Source organism: Agelaius phoeniceus, chromosome 6 (genome assembly GCF_051311805.1).
Source record: "Agelaius phoeniceus isolate bAgePho1 chromosome 6, bAgePho1.hap1, whole genome shotgun sequence".
NCBI lineage: Eukaryota > Metazoa > Chordata > Aves > Passeriformes > Icteridae > Agelaius > Agelaius phoeniceus.
The window spans coordinates 51,875,445-51,898,511 of NC_135270.1; the positions used below are offsets into that span (position 1 = coordinate 51,875,445).

The window sequence follows — 23,067 nt, forward strand, 5'->3', positions numbered from 1 at the left end:
AGGGAACAGAAGAGTCCTTTGTAAACTTTGTAAATTCTTCTGTTAAAAGAGTTGGAACCTACTGAGCTGGTGGAACTAGAGGGCTGAAAGAAAATGGAAGGTGAAGATACAATCATTCTTTTTCCAAATTCCTATTCCACTTCTTTTGGCTCCTTAGCCAAATTTCAGCTCCCTCTGTCTGAGACATTCTAAAGAGAACCTTGGTCATAGTTATACTTGAAAACTTCTAGGTAGAAAAAAAGACCCGCACAATACAAGTTACCCTAAAGGAATTGAGGTGATTCCAGGATGTCTGCCACAGACAAATTAGGCAGGAATTTCACCAGCATTTCCTAACTATTAAGTATTCTTTTTCTAATTTAACTGTTAGTTACCCTGCACCTGCTTTAGTCCATTTGAACATCCTGAGAAGAAGCAGAGGCCAAGTACATCTTGGACATTGCTGGTGGGGATTTCCAGCACCCCTGGCTGGCAGGCAGGGTGACACACAGGCTCTGGTGGCAGCCAGGGGCACAGGGGAGCCAGCTCTGGGTGGGAGCAGCTGTGCCTGGCAGTGCTGGCACAGAGCCCTGCACCCCGTGTTTGCTGGTGAGGTGTTTGTGATGCTGCTACATGGGTGCTGCCAGCTCCACAGGAAATATTTATTAGCAGAGAAAGAGACAAGACTTGTTAAGTAAAGGGTTTTTTTCCCTCTTATTCCTTCTCCCAGCCTGCACTGAGTGGGGAAGGTGTTCAAATAGGATCTAGCCAGCTCAGCACACGTGGCTGTGTGTGCATGTCTGTGCCTGCCAGCTCAGTGCACTGCTATGACCTGGCAAAGTATTTCTGACCATTGTGGTCCCTTCCAAGCTTAAAATATATCTGTTCTAACTCCTGGTATCTGTCAGTCTAGTTCACTGGTACTTAAATGATGAGCCTGTACTATTTAAAGCACACAAGTACACAAGCATTTAAATACCTGCTATCTCATCTGTTGTTTAATAGGATTCTTAGTGATATCATTTTTAAATAGCTGGATGTCACACCAAGTAGGCATTAGATAAACCAATAAGCCCTGCTGCTACACTTGAACATGACAGTATACCTCCTGGATGCTAATTCAGGATAAATCTTAAACTAGCCCACAGTGCAACCAGACTTCCTCATGTACTTCCTTATGTGGCAGTCCCAAAGTTTTGTCTAGTAGCAATATCATTTATTGCCTTGACTCCTGATTCAACTCTGTGACTGCATTTTTCCTTACATAGCTTTCCTTAAGTTAGCACCGCTGCATCACATAGAGGACCCACCATATCTCTAAGGGAACAATGTAAACTCAACCTTTCCATGTCTTTTTCTCTACCTCCAAGGCAGAGTAGCTCTGCCCAGAACTCAGGATTTTTCACTTACATCCTTGTGGTGCCCAGCATCCAGCCTGAGCACTCACTGCCACGCTGTGTTGCAGTCTGCAGTATTGACATTATCTTCATTTGAACTTACCATGCTCTTTCCAAGAAATCCAATAGATAAATCTTCCCAACCTATTGAGGAATAATCTTTAGAGCTTGCTGCTCAAGCAGTGGAGGGATAGTGAAATAGGTAGGGTGTTGTATCAGGGACTCTCACTCAAATACTGGCAAAACTCTCCTGGAGCTGAGCCCTGGCTGGAGAATGCCATGAAGATATCCTCCATGTCAGGGGAGTTTTGGCTCTGCCCAGGTCAGGCTGCAGGGTATGAACAGCATGAGGCACATGTATCACATTAAATAAGCAAAGAGAAACCCATTGACATTGAAATTGTACTGAAGACATGGCTCAAGTTCAGAAAGCTCAGTGGTGGCACTGTGGGTGGCACTGGCACAGGGTGCAAAGGTGAGCCTGGGGCCCCAGCTTCACGTGCTGCCATCGTGCTGCCATCATGCTGCCATCATGCTGCCATCATGCTGCCATCGTGTTTGTCTTGCCTTTATCTCCCCTATCAGCCTCTCACCAGTTAGACCTTTGTGTTGGGCTTTATGATGGCCAAGGGGGAACAGCAGCTCTTGAATGCCTGCCCTGCCCCAGGGCCCAAAGCCAGCAAACCACTCCCAGGGCTGTGCCAGCTCAGCCTGCCTGTTTCACGAGTTAGCATTGATGCAGCTGTGGGGGGACAGTCCCCAGCACAAATCCATCCCTCCATAGGAGAGCTCAGCCTCTTGCTGTTTGGGTGTGGTCAACATAGAAATTCAGAAGCACAGAGGACAAAAACAGTCATAAGTATCAATATCTAAGTCTGATTTTGTATTGGAAACATGCCAGTAAGTCCTCTCTGAAGGTCAGCTTGGCATGTGAGATGCATTGGCCCCCTTAGATACTTTCAGACATAAAATCATATTTTTCTCTATGAAAAGAGATGTAAGCATCTTTTGATAACTACTAACTGTATTCCAAATGTAAGCTTTAAGAAAACATAGTTTTTTTTCCTCTGTAAAGCAACAAAACATGGAGCCTATTTGATGTGTGTTCATACCTTTCTGCCTCGTACACGACTTTCCCAAGGCTCTCATGTCTGGGGCACAGGTGCAGATATAGAGCTGCCTCGAGCAATGTTTCAACATTGTCAGAAAAGCAGCTATGATGGAAATGGAAATCATTCCTTTGCAATAATGTGGTAAATAGGGATGCTATTTTTAACCAAAAAAAAAAAAAGCTGTAGTGTTCAGTCAGTTGTACAAGTATCACCTCAAGTAGTTTGTTCCTCAGGGGCATTAGCTGTTGGCAATCACTAAATGCTTATACTGTTCCTGTTAGTAATAACATCTTGCCAGTCACTTGTCCACTCCATGCTGGAAATTTTTATTGACTAAGAATGATCAGGACCTCAGTATATAAGGGCTGGGGGACAACTGACTCAGGGTGAAAATCACTGCAAAGGTCTGTATTTGGCAATGCTGGGTAAGTAACACCTAACCCACTACAGGTTTTGTTTTGACTCCTATACCCAGCTATATCAACCTGTGGCTAGAGGTCTGATTTTAGATCAGCTAATTTATCATTATTATCATTACTAACTTGTTATTAGAGTTTTCCTGTCCACATCTGCCGTGGTAAATTCTGAGTGACCAGGACGCCCAGCTCTCTGGCTATTTGTGTGCTGCTGAAGTCATTTCCCAGCACAAGAGCTGCCTATGCTCTGCCTTCTCCTTGCTGTCCTCACTTACAACTTAAACAATGCTGCACCTTCAGAGAGAGAACAGAATGTTTTCAAACCTAGACAGCCATGCAACGCCAAGCAAAAGAGAGCAGGAGTTCGGACCAACCCTATGTCTCACCAGCTTTTCAAATTCGCCTTGGAACTTCACCTGTTAACAGTTCCCAGTTCTCTGCTCTTGTGGTCGGCTCCCAGATCTCTCTCGCTCCTCGCCTTTTCCCGGGAATGTGCAGGTTGGCAGAATGTCCACGCGGTGGCAGTTCAGTCCCCAGCAGCAAGGGGACACGGGGGAAAGCTCAGCTCAGCTCAGCCCAGCCCAGCCTTGCTCCTTCCTCCCAGCGCAGCCTGGGGCTGCCGGGCAGATCACAAACACAGGAGTGTCTTGGGATCATGTCCTTCACTCAAGGATATAGAAACACGTTAGAATACAAACAAAGGGTTGTATTAAAGTTTGTTGGAACAATAACAAAAGCTTTTATTGAAGTTCATCTTTAAAGCATGAAAAATAAGATAATTTCTGCAGTGTATCCAGGCTGAATATTTAGGCGAGTTATCAGGATAATTATATTTGCCTGAGATTGTGAGAGTGTACCTGATTTACTCAGGGATTAGAACTGTATCACATAACCTCTCTTTCCCATAAAAATATATAAAATACAAAATAGTTTATCACCTCCCAGTTAGCTGCTCACAAACAAGGTACAAGCAGAACTTTTTCACAGGAATTATTCTGACACTGAAACAACAACTTACACATAGTTATGATCTATTCTTGAAGTATGCTGAAAAAACATTGATGACACTCCGAAAATCATTGTTTCATCAGGAAGTTCATTGAATGTCTTTAAAACCACGATTTCATCAGCTAGCTTTAGTTTTTAAACATCAGCTAGTTTCAGTTTTTAAACTTTGTCTGGGTGATGCTATTCTTGCTATCAGCTATATCTTTCCTAGTGATGGATACTCATACCATGTTATCATTATATGCACTGCCTGCATATAATGATAAAAAACTGGTCTTGAACACTTCCAGGGATGTGGCATCCACATCTCCTCTGGACAACCTGTTCCAATGCCTCACTATCCTCATAGTAAAGAATTTATTCCTAATATCTAATCTAGATCTGCATTCTTTAAGTTCAAGGACATTTCCCCTTTGTAACAAGCTCTTCTGCAGCCCCAGCAACAAGGTCTCTCCTGAACCTTCTTATTCCGTGGGCTGAACAGCTCCGACTGTCACAGCCTTTCTTCATAGGAAAAGTGCTCCAGCTCTGTGAGCATCTTCATGTGTTCCTCTGGACCACATCCACATCTACATCTACACACGTGCGCACACACACCCACCCACCCACACCCACACCCACACCCACACCCACCGCAACACACGCACAGGCACACACGCACACAGACACGCACCCGCACACCCATCGACACACACCGTGCGCCTGTGTTTTACAAGCGCCGCGCCCCAGCATAGGCCGCTGCCGCCGGGCTCTTTAAACAGGGCCGTCCCCGCCCGCCCCGAGGCCTGGCCCGGCCCGCCCGCCCTTTGCTTCTCGGGACGGGGGAGACGCTGTCAGCCGGCGGGGATGGAGGTGCTCTGGGCGGCGGGGGGGCTCCTGCTGGCGCTGGCCCTCCTGGCTTTCGTCCTGTACTGCTGCTACGTGCACTACATCCACGCCAAGTACGACTACATCCCCGGCGCGCCGCGGGAGAGGTAAGGGCCGGCCGGGCAGGCGCGGCGGCGGCGGGCAGGCTCGGTGGCTCCGCTGCCAGACCGGAGCCGTGAGGCGGCCTCAGAGCAGAAAATCAGCCCTCCAGCCGCTGTCCGTGCGAGGGCCGGGCAAGGGCAGCGGCGAGGGGTCACGCAGGCTGGGCACAGCGCTGGTGGGTGCCCGCTTCCCGGGCAGCGCCGGCACCGCCGGGGATCCCGCATCCTGCTCAGCAGCACGGCCTGGCCGGCCGGGGCTGCGTGCCCTGACCTACATGGCCGCAGCGGCACGAAGGGGCGCTTCAGAGCCGCCCGCAGGAGCTGCGCCATTGCTCCTGACCCTGCAGAGGGACCCGACAGCAGCGTCAGCCGCGCAGGAGGGACCGCACCGCCCCCGTCCCTCAGTGCGCCCGGAGCCACGCTGACACTAACTCCAGCAGTCACCTTCCGTGCCCTCCTTCGTAAGCCGGGTGTTTAGCTTCTGCCAAAAATAAATAAAAATGTCGTAAGTGATAAGGGGTGATAAGAAAGCTGCCAGCAAGGCAGTGGCAGCGCTGTCACGAGGAGTCATAGCCCCTGCAGGAGTGTGTGAGCTCCCCACTTAACCTCACCTGTGGGTGCACATGTCCTCCCTACCATGCCACAGGAAGAGACACCAGCACTCGTACACAGCCTGACAGGGACACCACTCTCTCCTGCCCACCTCCAGGCTTCAGCCTCCTTGTGTAATCAGGGTCAGACACCAAAAGTAGAGAGAGGATCATCTTGTCATACCTGAACCTGCTCATCCTTGGGTTCATTTTGAGGTGTGAAGTAACACCGTGGTGTGATGGCACACCAGAGGAACCACGAGTGGTACCTTGTTTCCTGCGCTGCAGATAGAGCAGTTTCCAGAGCTAAAAAAGGAAACTTCTGTGTTGTGTTTCAGGCTTTCACATCTTTTTTGGGATACAATTACAAAGGAAAAGTCAAACAAGTGGAGGATTAAAAGTTTCTGTAGATGTTGAGTAACTTTGTAGAGGTCTTGTTTTTTTAAGTGCCTCCCAGTTCCAACAGTAATAAAATAAGAGCCTGTTTTCCCCCATAGTTTATTTATACTATAAAGGATGATAACATGGCTCTCTGTCTCTCAAATGGAAAACAGATCTTGAGTGCAGCTTGCTTCATTTAGAGAGGAGCTTGGCCAAATCTTCCCTCAGATTTATACAAAGCCAATGGGAATTCACCATTCACAGTTGAAAGAAGGAATTTATCTCTAAGTTTTTAATGCAGCTATATTTGAAGAGTTAACATTTTTTATTAATTTCTTCAATTTCAATATTAACCAGTAATTATCCTTCTCAGTATTTGAAATTATGCAGTTTGGGACAGAAAGAGATGATTCCTAATTTCCCTTAACAGAAATCCTTTGACAGAAATGAAGTTACACTTACCAGGGATAAGCATGTATTAAGGAGCATTTAATGCAAATATCTCTTTCATGTACAGCAAGGTAATAGCTGCAGTCAGGATTCACTCAGACAGGCAAAGAGCAAAGCAGTTCATAGGGTTTCCATCCAGACCCAAACATCTCCTACAATACAGCATAAGAAAAAGATCTTATCCATCCTTCATCTCTGTGCTGGTCTTCCTGGCTGCATGTAAGCACCAGCCTGTCTTTGGTGCCCAGTTCACCAGCTTGGTGAGGGCTGGGCATTGGCACAGCTCAGAGTTATTTTCATCTTCCCTTACAAGGAAAACATGAGCAACTAGGATTGCAATCCATGCAAAACCCTATGCTGGCATCCTCATGACACTCTTAACCTTCATATTCTGCAGCTTTTTATTTGGACACCTGCCAATCATATGGAGAATGGTGAGGAAACAGGAGTTCACACCAGATGTCTTGCTGCGGTGGTAAGTTGAGGCACATCAATAACATTGAATGGGGTAGTCCTGTAGCACATATGGAGAAATCAAGGCACAAAGACCCTTACAGAATTACATAATTAGCATCATTGAGAAGGTTGGCAAAGGAGCTAGAGAGAGAGAGCATTAATCTTTCGGACCTGATTAGATATTAGACAAAACTTTTTCACTTGAAGAATGGTTAGCCATCAGAATAAGGATAGTGGTGGAGTAACTTCATGAAAATGTTCAAGAGGCATTTGGATGTGGCACTTGAGGATATGGTTTAGGGGTGATTATGGTGGTGATAGGTTGATGGTTGGATCAGATGATCTTGAAGGGCTCTTCCAACTTTGATTATTCTGTCCTGTGATTCTCTCTTAATGGCTTTATTGGCTGGGGACTGCAGTAGTTCCCACTGCAATGTGCTCTGGTCCTTCAAGATTATTAGGTCTGAGCTGTTACATGTTGGTAGTTTGTGCTATAATTCTCTTTTTTAAATTTTCTCATCTTACAGGGCAGAGAAATATGGACCTGTTGTACGAATTAATGCCTTTCACAGAATCTCAGTATTGATTGTGTGTCCTGAAGGAGTGAAGGTACTGAAAAATAAAGCCAAATCAATGGTGGGGATAGGCCCATCCCTCCATAACAGGAGAGCAGGAGAGCTGGTGCCTGATGATCAGAGCAGCACAGAGCAGTCAATCTGTGCTTGGCTCTGGCTGGGTTAGGAGGATGAAGTGCTTTGCTCTCCAGGCTGTCCTGATTTTTTTTCCTTGATCAGTTAATTTATTTTGTTACTTTTATTTAAACAGCACATATAGCAAACATTTTCCATTTGTGAAAAGCAGGCTGTCTGCAAGAGCTTAGTATCTCAAATGAATGGGGCACAAGAGAGCAAATGTCTTTCTCTAAATCTTTGCAATTACAACAGAGTGAGATTTCAGGTCATTGGGCAAAAAAGTGCTAGAGGGATGCAAAGCAAGCTAGCAGCACAGGAACTGGGGAATCAGGGCATGCCAAATAATTAATCTACTCTTCAGACTATAGCTGCAGAAGAGGAGAGTAGATATGTGTGAGTGAAATTTTGTGTTTTGTCTGGGATACAGATTGCACACAGTATTCACTGACCTGAGGTTTGATTTTAGGAGTTCTTGATGTCACCACAGCACCCAAAGGATCCGACAGTGTATGGTAGTCTCTTCAGCCTGTTTGGTGAGAGGTAGGCAAAACCCATCTGAAGCCACTGTGATCTGAAAATAAATGCAAGATTAATAATATCAAAGGCATGTCATTTTGACTCAGACCATTTACCTTAGTGTGGGGATTAATTTCTGATTCCAGACACACATAAGCAGCATGTACCTATTAAACTATATGTCAAGTCAAATGTCTTTCCAGTCAGGGAGGAGGATATGTTGGATTTTGTTTTACCTTGATCATGTATGCTTTTTCCCCCTGGGGATGTCCAGTTAGTCTCAGAGCAGTCTGCTAAAGACCATCATCAAAGTTCTCAGATTTTAGAGCACTGATTTTAGAGCACTCCATAAGGCATGGAAGTTTGCAACTTCTAAATTCAATTCCAAAAAAAGAGAATTTTTCTTTGTTAGTCTGAACCTTTAAAAAATAAAATAATCCAGTTATAATATTTATTATTTACATAACAGGTGTAATGAACCAGCATCTTATTGGACTCAGCAGTCCACACCCACCTGGAGAAAAAAAATCTGTGTTTTGGTTGTCATCCATCCATCAGTGATGCGATGGTTGCATACTCAAAGGTGCTCCCTACACATGGAAAAATTAAATAAAGTAGATGTGAAAGACTTACATTTGTGACTACATGAGGTTCAGCAGGCTCCTTTGCATAAACCTGCTCCCTTCCTTGTTTTCCTGTGTGCTAGGTTTCTAGGGAATAGCTTGGTAACTGTTTGCAACCATGAGCACTGGCACAAGCAGCGGAGGATAATGGACCCAGCTTTCAGCCGAAGGTAAGGCAAATACTTCTGGGACCTTCTAACTGTTACTTCTACTGTGTTGTCATGCTTCTCCCTGTCATTATTTGATATTTGGATGAAAAAGACCCCAACATTCAGTGCCAAAATCATATTTAACAAAGAATCCAGCACTCCATTCCCATGCTAAGTATAATTTGACCAGACTTCCCACAGAGCAGTGACACCCATGAACTTAGCAACGGTAGAAAGGTCCCAAGGTTGTGTATCCTGGAGCATGGTTATGGCTGCCTTGTCCTGTTGGAAAAGAGAAGGCAGAGGGTTGGTCTGGTTTGATGCATTGTGTATAGGGTCCAAAGATAAAGTCTATGTGCAAAGGGCACAGGCCACTGCCCTTTACCATGACACATGTTAATTACATGGCAGGGCAGAGCAGGACTGATGTAAGAAGAATGCAGCTCATTCTATAAGCTTGCTTTTTAATGCATTAAGGCAAATTAATTATAAATTTTAAAAAACTTGACCACTTTCTATGGAAAATAACAAAGGTTCTTTTGACTGAGCAAAGATCAGAGCCCCCATTACTCATCTTTATTGATTGTTCAGCTACCTGATTGGTCTGATGGAAACTTTTAATGAAAAAGCAGAGGAGCTGATGGAGAAGCTGGAGGAAAAGGCAGATGGAAAAACAGAGTTTAGCATGCTGTCAATGATGAGCCGGGTGACTATGGATGTCATTGGAAAGGTACCAGGTGTCTCTTTCTTGTTTCCTCTCAACTGGCAGGAAGGGATGGAAGTGATGCCTTCCAGCAGCAGGATGGGATCAGGAGCTGGAGGCAGGGAGAAAGACCTTTACCCAGCAGTGCCAGAAGACCTGCAGGACTAATAGTGCCACTTCCATTCAGTCCATGGGAAAGGGCAGGTAGGGAAGGGTATGCATAGTCTAGGTATGGCCTGCAGGATGGGGACACGTTGCAAAAGTCTTCAGCCTCATGCCTCCCACCCCTCCATACCAAAAGGGACACACCAGGGCTCTCCCATGGTTGGAGGTTGTATTATTGCCATTGCATGTCAGCAGGAAGGCTGCCTTATGCTGCCTTTTCCCTTTCTATGCAAGCCTGTTTGGGAGGAATGGAGAATAGTGGTAAATTATTAATCCACTCAAATAAGGAGAAAATATAATGTTGATATTGGCCTCCCCTCGCAGCCTCCTGTAAGGTAGGATCCAGCCTGAGGTATTTTTAGGGGAAGAGGCAGTGCTGTGAGGCTATCCTGCTCTTTCACCCCCACCTCAGCAAGTTGCCCTTTTCTCTCCTGCTTTTCAGGCAGCCTTTGGCCTGGAATTGAATGCCCTGAGTGATGACCAGACACCTTTACCCAACGCTGTGACTAAGATCATGGAGGGACTGAACAAGGCACGCGACCCCTTCATAAGGGTCTGTACTCCCCTCACTTCAGTCCCCTCTCCTCGCATTCAGCTGCTCCTCCTTGAGTTCATGGAGCTGTGTCCATATGTATCAGGGAAACAGTCATCTGTAGATCTTTCCCTCCAATGGGCATCAAGATAAAATTCATTACTGCTTTAAAAAACTCTGAAATTAATTTTGTTCCCCCCTGCATGTGTCTCCTTCTGATACGGTTTTATGCTCTTGTACCCATTAAAAATTCAGATTTTTGCCATTTATCCATGAAGGATGGCAGCCTTCACTCAGAGTGGAAGAGCATTCTTGCTGTGAAAAAATTATATTTTCAACCCAAATTCATCTACCAAATTCATCTGCTAGGACATGATGGATGTAATATGAAATATTTAAGTAAAGAATTATTCCAGTGTCTCATGAAAGCTGTAGTTCAGGCTTTTCGAGCTCCTGTTTTCCTTTTTGAGACCAGGGGTGAGATTCTGCATTGCATGCTGCAGTTTGGGAGGTGATGAATTTTGCTCACAGTGCCCAAAACATGAGCTCTGACTCTGATGAGACACGACATCAGCATGCACAGATTGAAATATTTCTTATTTCAGCCCAAACCCTTCATCCCCCAGGCATTCAGTTTGTTGCATGGAGAGCAAATGTTTCTGTGACAAGTGTCATTTAGTGCAAAACAAGGTGCTCACATGTAAAATAACACTGACATTATTTTTACCAACAAAAGGAATAAAATGACAAAAGAAATTCTATATTCAGTTCATGCCAGGAAAGCAGAAGATGCTAAAGGAGACCAGGGAGAGTGTGAGGCTGTTGAGACGTGTGGGGAAGCAGTGCATTGACCAGAGGAGAGCAGCCATCCAGAGTGGGAAAGAAGCCTCAATGGATATTCTTACACAGATACTGAAAGGAGATGGTAAGAGACACCTTGCTGTCACTGTTTGAGTGAATTTCTCTGTGGTATTTTTTGCTGTGAAATTCAGGGAGGATTGTTTAGGGGATCTAAACTTGGATTTTCCTTTAAAGTTGTTTTCACACTGAAGATAGTGAGAGTTGCTTTGAAAATTCCCTGTTTCTTTGTTTTGGATCAAGTACTGGTCACAAGTCACCACTGAAATGCCCACTCAGCATCCTCTCTTGATGCCACCTCAGCCAATATGTGCCCAACAGGGCAGAGCATTCTGGCTGGTCCAGCTGGGGCACAGGGACATTTTCTGATTTAATTTGTTTTTCTATCTTAACAGCTCTGGAGGAGACTAGAGATGATGAAAACATTCTGGATAACTTTATGACTTTCTTTGTTGCAGGTTGGTAGCTACTTTAATGCTGTCTACAAGGTTAAGATTAACATCCTTTTTAATCATAATTAACATCATTATTAACATCATCACTCCATGTGATGATCCTGCAACCAGGAATCTCTTGGTTGGAAGACCAAGTATTACACTGGCATAGGACCAGCTGGGTGAGGTCTGAAGAGAATTCTTCATTTAACAGGCAAATGATATATTGTCCTCTTTCAGTGATACCAACACAGCAAATAATGCCAGGTTGCTGTTTTCCAACCACAGCTTCCCACTCTCTGTTCCAGCCTCTGTCTTTCCACTGCCCACTGGGGTGCAAGGCTGTTCCTTAGGGGGTTCTGGCCCTTCTACCCAGATCCCACTAAACCACCCAGATCCCACTAAACCCCACCAAAAACATCTTTTACATGTTCAATGTGTCTTTGCATCACCTCATCCACATGATTAAATGCCATTCTTCCCTAAGTAGAAGAAGGCATTGTCAAGCCAATCAGAAAATGAATGGGCTGAGTAATTATATGAGATAGTTGGGGTTTTTTTGCAGATCTTGCAGTTCAAGATGATTTAGGTTCACAAGAAGGTGTGGTCAAAATGCTGTTCTTTAGCAAGAAAGATGTTATTGTAGCAAACATCTTTGCAGAACTCTGTTTTCTGTAATGCTTAAAAATACTACAGATGTCTATCCATGAAAAAAAGGGAAAAGTGTCCACATCAGAGAGTCACAAAGTGGGTAAGGTTGGAAGGGTCTTCTGGTCCAAACTCCCTGCTCAAGCAGGGTCATCCTAACATGTAAAGCAGATCTTTCAAAGAAAGATGATAAGAAGCTCTGTTTTCCCTCAAAACCAGCAAATCCTTCCTTTTTGGCAGCACTGTGTGTCCCATAATACGACAAGGCAAATCTTGGACCTCACTGGCCCTCCTTTTAGGGAGCTCATGACCAGTAGGTGCTGCATGCAACCATTGCAGCTTTGCTTAGGCATGATGGGTCATATCTTTGCCAGCTATGTCCTTTTCTTGTCATTGTTGAAAGCTCTTTATGTAGACTTTACATACCTATTATTATTTCCTTTATTTTCTAGCATATTTAAAATAAAACATTTGGGGTTTGATGTTTAGAGCTTCCAATTCACAAACACTTTGTAGACCACCTTTGTATCATGTTATTATTTCATACTAACTTTTAAACTGGTTTTTGTTATCATTAGGTCATGAAACCAGTGCCAATCAGATGACATTTACAGTAATGGCACTGGGTCAGCATCCTGAAATACTGGAAAGGTATGTGTGCTCCAATTTTCAGACCCAGCTAGATGTTAATTTCAAGGTGAACTTAATTGTAAGGTTATTAAAAAGATAGGATCATTAAATTCTAGCCTCCCTTCCAAAATAAACAGTTTCCTAGTACGATTGTATCCAAAATGGTACAATGGATTATTTCAGTTTCACCTAGGTGATTTTTTCAAAGCCTTTATACATGCAGGTCCCAAATGCCCCCTGATTCAGCTGCCTTGTATGCACATTGCCTCATCCTGATATGAGGTAAAAGTTCAGGAAGCCTGGATGGGAATTGGTTGGCATTTTGCCTGAGGATGGGTGTTTATGTCCAACTCAGTGTCTGGAAGGTAAAATAATGTGATTTATCAACTTGCCTCGCAAGAAACAGGCATCTGCATCTCACGAGTTTTAATTGACCTGCAGGGCTCAGGCTGAAGTGGATGAGGTTCTTGGTGCCAAGAGAGACGTTGACTATGAGGATCTTGGCAAGCTCACCTACTTATCCCAGGTACTGTAGGAGTGAGGTAAGGTACCAGGCAGAGCTGTTTGGTAGCACCTCTGACATGTCATGGAGGAGCCTCACACTTCTAAAATTTTAAAAACTATGCTAATATTTTATCCTGATAGTGTTTGTCCCCAGAGAGTCAGCCAGCAGGTAGCCTGACACATTTGCAGTAGCCCAGACTTATTGGGAAGATGCTCCTCAAATGTACAGATTCCTTCACTGCTTTCCTTAATTATTTCCAGTCTGGACGCTAGATTAGAGTTGCATAATCCCTGTCTGTTTAAGGTGAAACAATTGCTGTAATTTTAAGAGAGGTGTGCAAATTTGAGCCCAACCTGTATATGAATCTTGCACACTTTCCTAATTCATTGCTCCATTTTTGTTTGATTATTGTTAAAGCATTTCCAGCTATGATCTCACCATATGCAATAAAGGGGGATTTGAGGATAGCCAAAAATAATGGCTTGGTTTTCTAGTGTCAATTTTTCATTATTCAATCTTGAAACCCTCTTCAGTCACTCAGGGGTGGTGGGGGAAAGAGTTTGGTCCTAAAAGAGGTCTTGTGTATAGACGTGCTGGTTGGTAATGAACTGCAAAGCCAGTGTTGGCTATTAGCCAGTGTTTGTGTTGCATTTCCTTTCTTCACAACATGGGGGACACCAGTAGCCCTCAGGAGAGGCTGAATCACAATCTTGGCAGCTGTTCTGCATAAATTGCCCTGTGATTTTAGTAGTCCACCATGATCCTTTTTGTTTTAAACTGCCCTGCTGAGGTGAGCAACAGTGTTTTACCATTTGGCATATCCCATCCCACAAATTACTGTGCATGGATAGCAGATAGATTTCATAGATCTATTTCTCGTAAGGAAAAGGCAATTCTATGTGATTACAGAAAGCAGCAGGCTTCCTTAGGCTTCTCCAAACGCCATCACAATTATACCACTCCAATTAGGATGAGGTATCTAGGCCTTTGAGTTTTAAAACAGATCACATGAGAGCTCCTCAAAGCAAACAATTTATTTAACAGCACAATCTTGGATCTGTACAATCAAAATCAGTCACCCTTGCTCAGAGCCAGTCCATCACTGGAGTATCAGAGACTATGGGGCTCCTCTCCTGTTGTTCAGGCAATCCTGAATCCTTTTGTCCAGGTTTCTTTTCCATTAGTCCACTCGTGCATGCACACTGTTAATTGCATTTTCAGTGCGATGCTCATGTGCACTGTTAATTAGGTTCACTTTGATGAAATAAACCATTCTTACAGCTCACTGACACCAAAAGAAGTGGTCTTGTTCCATTTTTTTTCTCAACATTCCCTATTCATTTTCCTTTGCCAGGTTGTTTTTTGTCCTTTTGGGGCTCTGACCTGGCTCAGCTCCTCAAACAGCAGAAGCAAAGGCAGAAGCAGACAAAGGCAGGAGCTGAGGGTGGGAAGGAGGTGGGGGCAATCACCCATCCTCATGGCAGCCAGTGCTGCTCATCAGGGGCAGGAGACTTCACTCTTAGATAGTCCCTCTGAGTTTGCTTCCTAATATTTTTTTGCTTAGTTGTTCATCTGACTTGAGGTGTTAGATCTGTTCCAGGATCTCTTCTGGGTTTTGTGTCTTTTTCTCTCTATTTTACCAGGTGTAAGAAAGAACCAGGCCTGAAGGAGCTGACTTAGCCATATACTTTGCCTACAGGAGTCCAAGGCAGATAGACCAGCATCCATTTCAAAAGTCATAATTTCCCATTTAGCAGAAGTGAAAGGCCACAGGGAGGTAATTAATTTTACTTCTGCTTCCTGCAGTGTATAACTAACTGACCTCTTGTGCTTTTTGCTGCCCTAGGTTCTGAAGGAGTCACTGCGGCTGTACCCGCCCGTCTCGGGGACGCTCCGCAGGCTGCAGAAGGATCACGTCATCAATGGCATCAGAATTCCTGCCAACACCACGGTCTTTGTGAGTCCCATCCACCTGCAGGAGCTGCCTCACTTAATCCAGATGTAACAGACCTGTGGATGAGAGGGTCAAAATCTTCCCTGGGCATATTTATACTTGCTTCTCTAAAATTTTGTCCAAAATTGGGGTATGGATTAAGACTCTCAGTTGGGACTGGAGAGTGGAAGGCATTTATGGTTTTATACCTCTGACAGCAAAGATGCATTTTCAGTGTGTTGCTCCTGACTAGCAAAAATAAACTCTTTTTTGGCAGCTCAACACTTACGTGATGGGAAGGATGGAAAAGTTTTTCAAGGATCCACTTACTTTTGATCCAGATCGATTCAGCAAAGATGCACCTAAGTGAGCTTCTTTTTATTCCCATGTTATTAAATATGTATTAAGAAACCATTAAAGGAAGATATTTTAAGGGAAAGAAAAGTAGAATAAAATTATTTTTCCATTCCAGTATGAGTAAAACTAAACCATCCAAATGTAAATAGAGAGCAATAATGCACAGCTTTTGTTCAAGAATTCTTTAGACCACATGTTACCTTACAAAAAAAAAGACCAATGTTATTGTTATTAAATGTTGATATTGAGGTCAAAGCTTTGGGCCCAAACCAGGTTGAATATGTTGAATGCCTTAGTACATTGTAAGCATTTAATGCATGACAGCCCTGGTCCCAGGGTGCTTTAAATGTCTCCATATTAGACAGGGGAGAAAGGGCTGAGGGAGAGAAGGTGTTGTTCAGCCACGTGGGCAGGCAGCCTAAGTCTAGTCAGTGGTCAGGAGTGCAATAGAAGCAACCAGTGAGTGATTAAACAGATGCAGAGATCAGCACCAGCTACTTCATGAGCCAGGAGTTTCCCTTCAGCCTAGAGTTAGTCTGGTCTCCTAAACCAAACACCCCCTCACTCACATGGTTCAGAGCTGCCCAAAGGAGCAATAATTGGGCAGATTGTGATGTCCTCATGACAGGCTGAAGAGCATTTAGAGTGTGCTTGACATTCAGCTTTGAAATAAGGCTGGCTTGCATCAAAACAGCTCTGGCAGCTGAGCCATGCAGTAAAGAAATGACAAGGAAAGGTGCTGCTGAGCTGTATTGCTGCTCTGAAGCAAAAAAGAGTTAGTCTGGAGACTGCTTTAACAAGTCCAATAGGTGAGGGGATATTTAGGTCATTTCCTTGCTGCTGTGATGAAATATTTGCTTGCTTCTTTACAACCAAGTTGTCAGAGTGACAGTTTTGAACATTTTTCTTTGCAGGCCATATTACTGCTATTTTCCATTCTCTCTGGGACCCCGATCCTGCATCGGGCAGGTGTTTGCACAGGTGAGTAGAGGCCTGGAACAGCACTTGGTTAGCAAGCACTGGGCCAGCTCAGGGTGTGCTGACCATGGGTGGTGGTGGGCACCAGGGGCCACACTGATGTGCACTGCCCCTCTTCTCCTCAGAGGGAAGATCTCCCCCCATTCCTATGACAGGCATGTCTCTCAAATGCTGTCACAGGAGCAGACATCCATGCAGCCAAGGTGTCTGCAGGGAGGAGCAGCAGGCTGCACTCCTTCCAAACTTTCCTGGGCCAGCCTGCTCAAATCCAAACCCCTTAATGGGAATCACAGTCAGTATTCTAGCCAGGGTCAAGCACATAGGGAATGTGCAGGGAGTCTTGGGGATCATCTCATGGCTGCCACTGATAGAATCAAGGCAGGGAAAACATCAGCTGGAGGAGGACACAATCCAGAACTGGCACAGAGAAGGTGAGGAAGGGGCTACATGGACAGAAGGAACAATTTAATGTGTGTGAGCATGGCAGAGAGCATTTCAGGACAGCCAGAGGCCAATGCTTTGGGTCTGTGCTGTGAGCTCATCTAAGCACCAGTGCTCAGAGTGCTTTAGTTTTACAGTCTGATTTCCAAAATGGGTTTAAGACATAAACAGAAAGACTGATCTTAGTGCCTGTCAGTTGCCTTCAAATCCAGGAAGTCCCAGGTTTCCTGCCCAAACTCAACCAGCTGCATGAACAGAGTAACATTTAACTTTCAAATCTCTGTATTGACAAAGCAGTATAAGATAGTAGAGTGACTTTAAGCTGTATTTGCTGTCACTGACTTCTATTTTCTTCTTAACAGATGGAAGTAAAAGTGGTGATGGCAAAGCTGCTGCAGAGGTTTGAAATACAGCTGGTGCCAGGGCAGAATTTTCAACTCATCGAGGCTGGAACCTTAAAGCCACTAGATGGAGTAATATGTAAATTAAAGCCGAGGAGCTCTGCAAGACGCTGCCAGGCATGACTGCTCAGGGAGGGGAGTGTGGCATGCTACTGGTAGTGTTTCTTCTGATTTTGGAAATCTTGGCACTAATCAAAGGTTAGATTTTGTAGACCCCTTTAGAGGATCACTAGATTGAAATTATTTCTAAACCTCCTTATAATTTACTGAAGAAAACCTAGCTCATGGTTTCCACTAAGCTTATAGACAACACAACATGGTCTAAGTAAGCCCTTGTTTGGGGAGTTTCTTACTTACACAATAAAATCAGAAAAGAGTAGAGCATAGATTTGGGCTGAATTTAGGAAGAGATGTTTGGAGATAGTCTCTTTGTCAAAGCAATTTTTCTATCCCTGCTCCAAATGTGAATAACAATTGATAGGAATAATCTGAAAAAAACCTCAAAACATCAGAGTCCGAGGCCACTACTTTTTCCTCATGCTACTACCTGATTTTTATTCAGTCTCTTCTGCTTTTCTTTTGATAGTATGCAAAGCATAGATTCCCTGTCCACACTGTAGAAAGGGACTATCCTGCTTCCTTCTACCCCTCCACACAGCCTGTGCTCGTTCTTCTGAGAACACTCTTTGTGGTGAAAGTGTTGCTGTGTTTATTTTAACCTGGATTTTCCCCATATTGTTTTCCACAAAGCTACAGTAACACTTAGACCAGATGGTCTAGTAGGTACAGGAGGGCTGGAAATAAGTGCCTGAACTAAATGCTGCTTAAAATGATCTTGCCACTGAAGAAATGTGTCTGCAATTTGAGCCAGAGACAGGAAGGTCCTGCATCCCCTTCTCCTGCAGATGTGCCTGAAGATGTGTCTGTGAACACTGCATGTAGGCTTGCAGGCAGGCCCTGCTAGGGAGAAAAAACTATCATTTGAAAATGCTGCCATCCAGAAATGTGCATACCTAATAGGAGTTGGGCCTCCTCTATCATGAAATACAGAGAATTAAAGGCGTTTGATGCTGCCACTTTTGTTTCATATCTTTGTGAATTAAAAGAGTAAGAACACAGTCTGTACACTGTCAGGTTCCTGTGGTGGTTTCCATATTAGGAGGGCAATATCCCAGAGCTTTTCCTGACCTTGCTGCTGTTCTGCACCATTTCATTCAGTGCAGCAGTGGGATAGCAGGCCCAGAAGGTTGATGCTGCTTTTGGTAATACAATCAACACCTCACAATGTAATAATACAACTTTCACCTGGGGTACCAGTACCTGTATTGCAAGGGAAAGTTTAATCTATCTATCAATAGACCAGCTCTTCAAGACCTTGTGCTGGAAATCTGATTATATCCTCCCAGACATTAATGAAAGCTCATTGGGAAGGCTGAGGACTCTTCAGCTGGACATGTGTTCCCAGCAGCTGATGCAGGATGTCCCATGCCAGGCAGGCTGGATGTGCTGGTGGCATAACAAATGCCTGAATCCTGGGAATATGTCAAAGGCAGGGCAGTATCTTGGGGCTGTGGGGAGTGGGGGGGAAGCTGTGACAGCAGTGGCATATGCTATGAACAGCACACAGACAGCTCAACAGACCCTGGCAAATTGTGCTGTGGAAATGTGAGATGCCACCACACCAGGGCTCTGCTCAGTGCCAGCAATGAACTAACTGAGATCCATTAGTTACACACACCTAACTGCCTTCTGCCACCTCTGCAGTGAGGTCAGGCACCTCCAAGGAGGGCTCACAGGGTGTAAGCATGTTAAAATTCTGCAGTGAGTTCTGTCAGCCCTCACATGCCCAAGACTGGAGCTTCCCGACTGCTTTGTGCTTACCCTCCTCAGAGGAACTCTCCCTGCTCTCTCTGCAAGCCCAAATGCCATCCAGCTCTTCCAGGACCACTGGCCCAGGCCTTGCTCTTTTTCCTGCATCCAGGAGTGTCTCCTGTCAGGCTGATTTCCTCCCAGCAGATGGCAAGCACTCATTGCTGGTGCACCCAACTGCAGCAGCACATCTCAGCCTTCACAGCTCCTCTCTTAAGTCAGGCTCTCCTCATACTGGAGGAGATGGTGGCCTGTGGGGCCATGCAAGTGCGCTGCAGTGTTCTCATGGTTTCATCCTGCACCTCTAGCCAGGAGGTCATCCTTCATCTGACCAAAAAAACCAAAAAAAAACCAGCCCAAAAAACCCCCAAAAATACCTCACAAAAAAACCCAAACCAAAACAAACAATCCAAAAAACCCCCAAAACAAGCAAGTTCAAAGCTGCTTCCTAGTGCCCTATATGCCAACTGGGTGCTGGCATCAGCTTTGTTAAACCCTGTTGATAAACCTGGGACCTGAAGTGCCTAGGGAGACAGCTGTGCCTGCCATGGGCTGTAAAAACACCTGGGAGCTGCACTGCAGCTCTCTTGGACACCACAGAAAAGCACAGTTTTTCTTCCTGCTGGGGAAGAGAAACATAATTTCAGTTCTAGGGCAATCATTATTGCATCAAGCCCTTGGATGGGGTTCCTGGCTGGTAAGGCAAAAAAGGAGAGCAAGGTCTGTCTCCTTAGTTCACTTGCTTGTAGGAAGGTATCACACCTGTATCTGACTTTCTTCTTACCCTTTTCCTGGCTCTTGGGCAATACAAAGAGAAATCTGGAAATGGCTGCTGGGGTGGTTTTTTCCCAGGTGCCACCCAGGCATGGCCACACACAGGCCAGTGTTGCATGCCTGGAGGCTGGATGCAAGAAGCTTTCTCAGTTGACATGGGAGTGCAAAGCCAGGCTGCTCAGGCTGCCCCTGCACTCTGCAGGTAAGTGCCTGCCCTCCAGCAGCTCCTCTGGCTTTCACCCTGCCTCAGATGTGCACACTTGCAGCTGGACAGGAACTGTCTGGAGGCAGACAGGAGCTCAGCTGGCAGGAGTCAGGGTAACTGCTGCCCTCAAAGGCAAGGGCACCAGTGATGACATGTATTCCCAAGAGTCTTTATTAGAGCTGTCTAAGGCTTCCTCCTGTTCTGAAGTGGCTGCTGCAGGTTTCTTTGATCCCTCTCCCAGACCTATAAACTCCTGGCCTCTCTCTTCTGGACTGATGCCCAGGACTTTCATGTATGTGCTCAGAGTGAAAACTTTCCCCCCAGGATTTCTCCCCAGGTTTTTTATGCTAACCCAAGAGCTTGATCCTTTCCCTTCTAGATCAGTGTCAGAGACAAGAAACAGGGAAGTGCTCGTGCCTAGATCTCTTGGGATAGGAGGGAACTAGCTAGGGAAATTGTACCCAGAGGTGTCTGTCTGTCAGAAGGCAAACACTCAGTGTTGGCATGGGAAAATGGGATGCTTTCTCACTCCAGTTAGTCTGGAGCACAGGAGACTCCCAAATTTTCATCTACACTTCATGTACAGACTCATCATGTTTTGAGAAAGAAGCCCAGCTAGCATTAGTGCCAGGACATTTTTTCATGAGAGGAATCTCATTCCAGCCCTTACTGGAAGCCAGAAAAAGCTAAGAAGCATGGGATTCAATCACACTTATTGAAATTATAGCACAGTGTGATATTTTCTGAACAGTGGACAGCCTTCTGCTCCATCTATAGCCTATAAAGGAATGAATGTAGATAAGAAAGTGTAAGATACTGGTGGGCCTAGGGGAGCACACAGGTTAACCAGGTGTGGATTTGCACTTGGAGGGGTTGTATGATGAGAGCTGCAACAGGAGGCCTTCCCTGGATTTAAGCAGCCTCTGCTGCTGAGACCAGACAATGACAAAGCAGATATCTGCAGCATGTATCCATCTGCTCCACACAGAGCTCACATGCTATCAAAGGCAATAAATTCAGGCAGAAACCTCCAAGGAACTAAAAGACTAAAAGCTAAAAGACACTCAAATGACCACATGCTCCACTGCTACATCCTGCTGCAGCACTTTGCTGTGTTTCCCATTTCAGGTGTCAGCTATGTCAAGCAAGGCCACCTCTTGTGCCATAGTCTGCAAAAAGCCTTGCACAGCAGAGCCGTGGTCTTGGCAGGAATCCCTAAGTGCTACTGTAGAGCAAGTAAATAATCATGTGTTGTTATTTTTTTATGTATCTGTGAGTCTTCTCTAATAGGTTTTGTTGAGGACAGGCTGAAATTAGATAATAGTACACACAGCTGGCACCTATTCCCTTGGAAACACAGGTAAAAATGTATTTAATACCTCCCCAGTGACAATGAATATTCATTACTATGACACAGATGTATACTTGATTTGAAAATAAGAACAGTAATTAAAGAGCTATTAAGGTTAAAAAGCAACAAAGGAAATTCAGCTACTGAAAGAGCTGCTCTGGGATCAGCTTCTGACCTGTCTGTGCATGGGTAAGCACAGGAGGCCTGAGATTTTCCACTTGATTATTTTACATGTAGCAGCAAAACCTTTTGTTTTGCTGTCCCTCCTCAAACTCTGCTATCTGGAAATGACCTGAGTTCAGAGTTCATTTCTCCTGCTCTCTTACTGAACAGCTGTGCTCTGCTGAGGTACTTTACTCTGTCTCATTGGCTGCCCCAGTGGTATTGAACCAACAAGAAGTGAAAGGGAAACTTTCTGCAGGCTTTTGGGAAGGAAGCTATTTAAAAGTGATCATTTATGTACATTATTTTTATTAAAATAGCCTTGGAGATCAGTAGTCATGATAGCTGACTTGCTGTAATCTCTGAAATCTCCATCCCACTGGCCATGACATTGAAGTTGAATTTCTCAGGGATGTTTCACAAAGGTTCCTTTGCAGGGGTGACTTGTGGCCATGGCCCCAGCAGTGCACACAGAGAGTTATAACTGAGCCAGGAGAGAGGTACTGGCACTGCTGTGCATGGAGGGGGGAAGATGCAGCAGATGTGCCCAAGGGCAGTGCAGCACTGCAGGACTGAGGCCCCACTGCTTGATCACAGCCAGGGCACACCCTGTGCAATCTCACCCACTGTGTGCCCGTGTGTGACCTGCCAGAAGCTGGTCCGTGTCACAGGAACAGGGCAGCAGCATCTTCCAACCCCATCTGTGCCATGCATCACCTGCTCCCTCTCTGGGGAGGGTCTAGTAGTTATGCCACTGAAAACACTGGGGCAGAAAATGAAGTAGACCAGGTGGAGAGGCAGACTATTATTTTAATTTCTAACTCGGTAGCATAAACATAAATAAAAAACTGAATCCACCCACTTGGCTGTTGTTTTGGGCTGCTCAGTGAGGAGAGTTAACTGCGTATTGCCTAAATTAGAAGCAGACAAACTGCATCTGCCTTTGCCCTGAGCTAACCTGACTGGCTTTCTGCACAGCAGAGCCCCGTGCAGACACGTGTCTAAAACCAGTGACAGAGCCGCGGCAGGGACCTGTCCTGCTTCTCGCACCCGCGTCGGAAACTTTCCTGTCCCGCGCGGGTACACGTGTGACACAGAAGGCAACCCTGAGCTGTGTCACCGCGCCGATCGATCTCATCGCGCCACAAGTGACAGATGTGTGTTTTCTGCCTGCATTGGCTGGCTTTGCTGGAGGACGGGTTCGGTTTGATTTTTTTTACCCCTGGAAAAAAATTCCAATTCCGTGCTCAGGCAGTGTATTACTGATTCAACCTCATAGGGTTTATCCTTCTAATAAGAGAAAGTGCCACTGTTTGCGCTTCTTAGAAACCGAACCTGAGAGTTTTAAGCGGCAGGGAGACGCGATATCCCAGTTCTCACTGAT

At 45.1% G+C, this 23,067-nt stretch overlaps 1 protein-coding gene across 1 annotated transcript; it reads left to right on the forward strand.

Moving 5' to 3' along the window:
- The first annotated feature begins 4,551 nt into the window (after nucleotides 1–4,551).
- On the forward strand, nucleotides 4,552–18,440 carry CYP46A1 (cytochrome P450 family 46 subfamily A member 1). The gene is made up of 15 exons (XM_054634977.2): nucleotides 4,552–4,886; nucleotides 6,699–6,776; nucleotides 7,285–7,366; nucleotides 7,916–7,989; nucleotides 8,672–8,758; nucleotides 9,329–9,467; nucleotides 10,048–10,158; nucleotides 10,906–11,062; nucleotides 11,391–11,453; nucleotides 12,656–12,728; nucleotides 13,149–13,233; nucleotides 15,059–15,169; nucleotides 15,423–15,511; nucleotides 16,417–16,483; nucleotides 17,284–18,440. The coding sequence occupies exons 1-15, from the start codon at nucleotides 4,759–4,761 to the stop codon at nucleotides 17,443–17,445; spliced, it is 1,506 nt and encodes a 501-aa protein (XP_054490952.2). The 5' UTR covers nucleotides 4,552–4,758; the 3' UTR covers nucleotides 17,446–18,440.
- The last annotated feature ends 4,627 nt before the right edge of the window (nucleotides 18,441–23,067 follow it).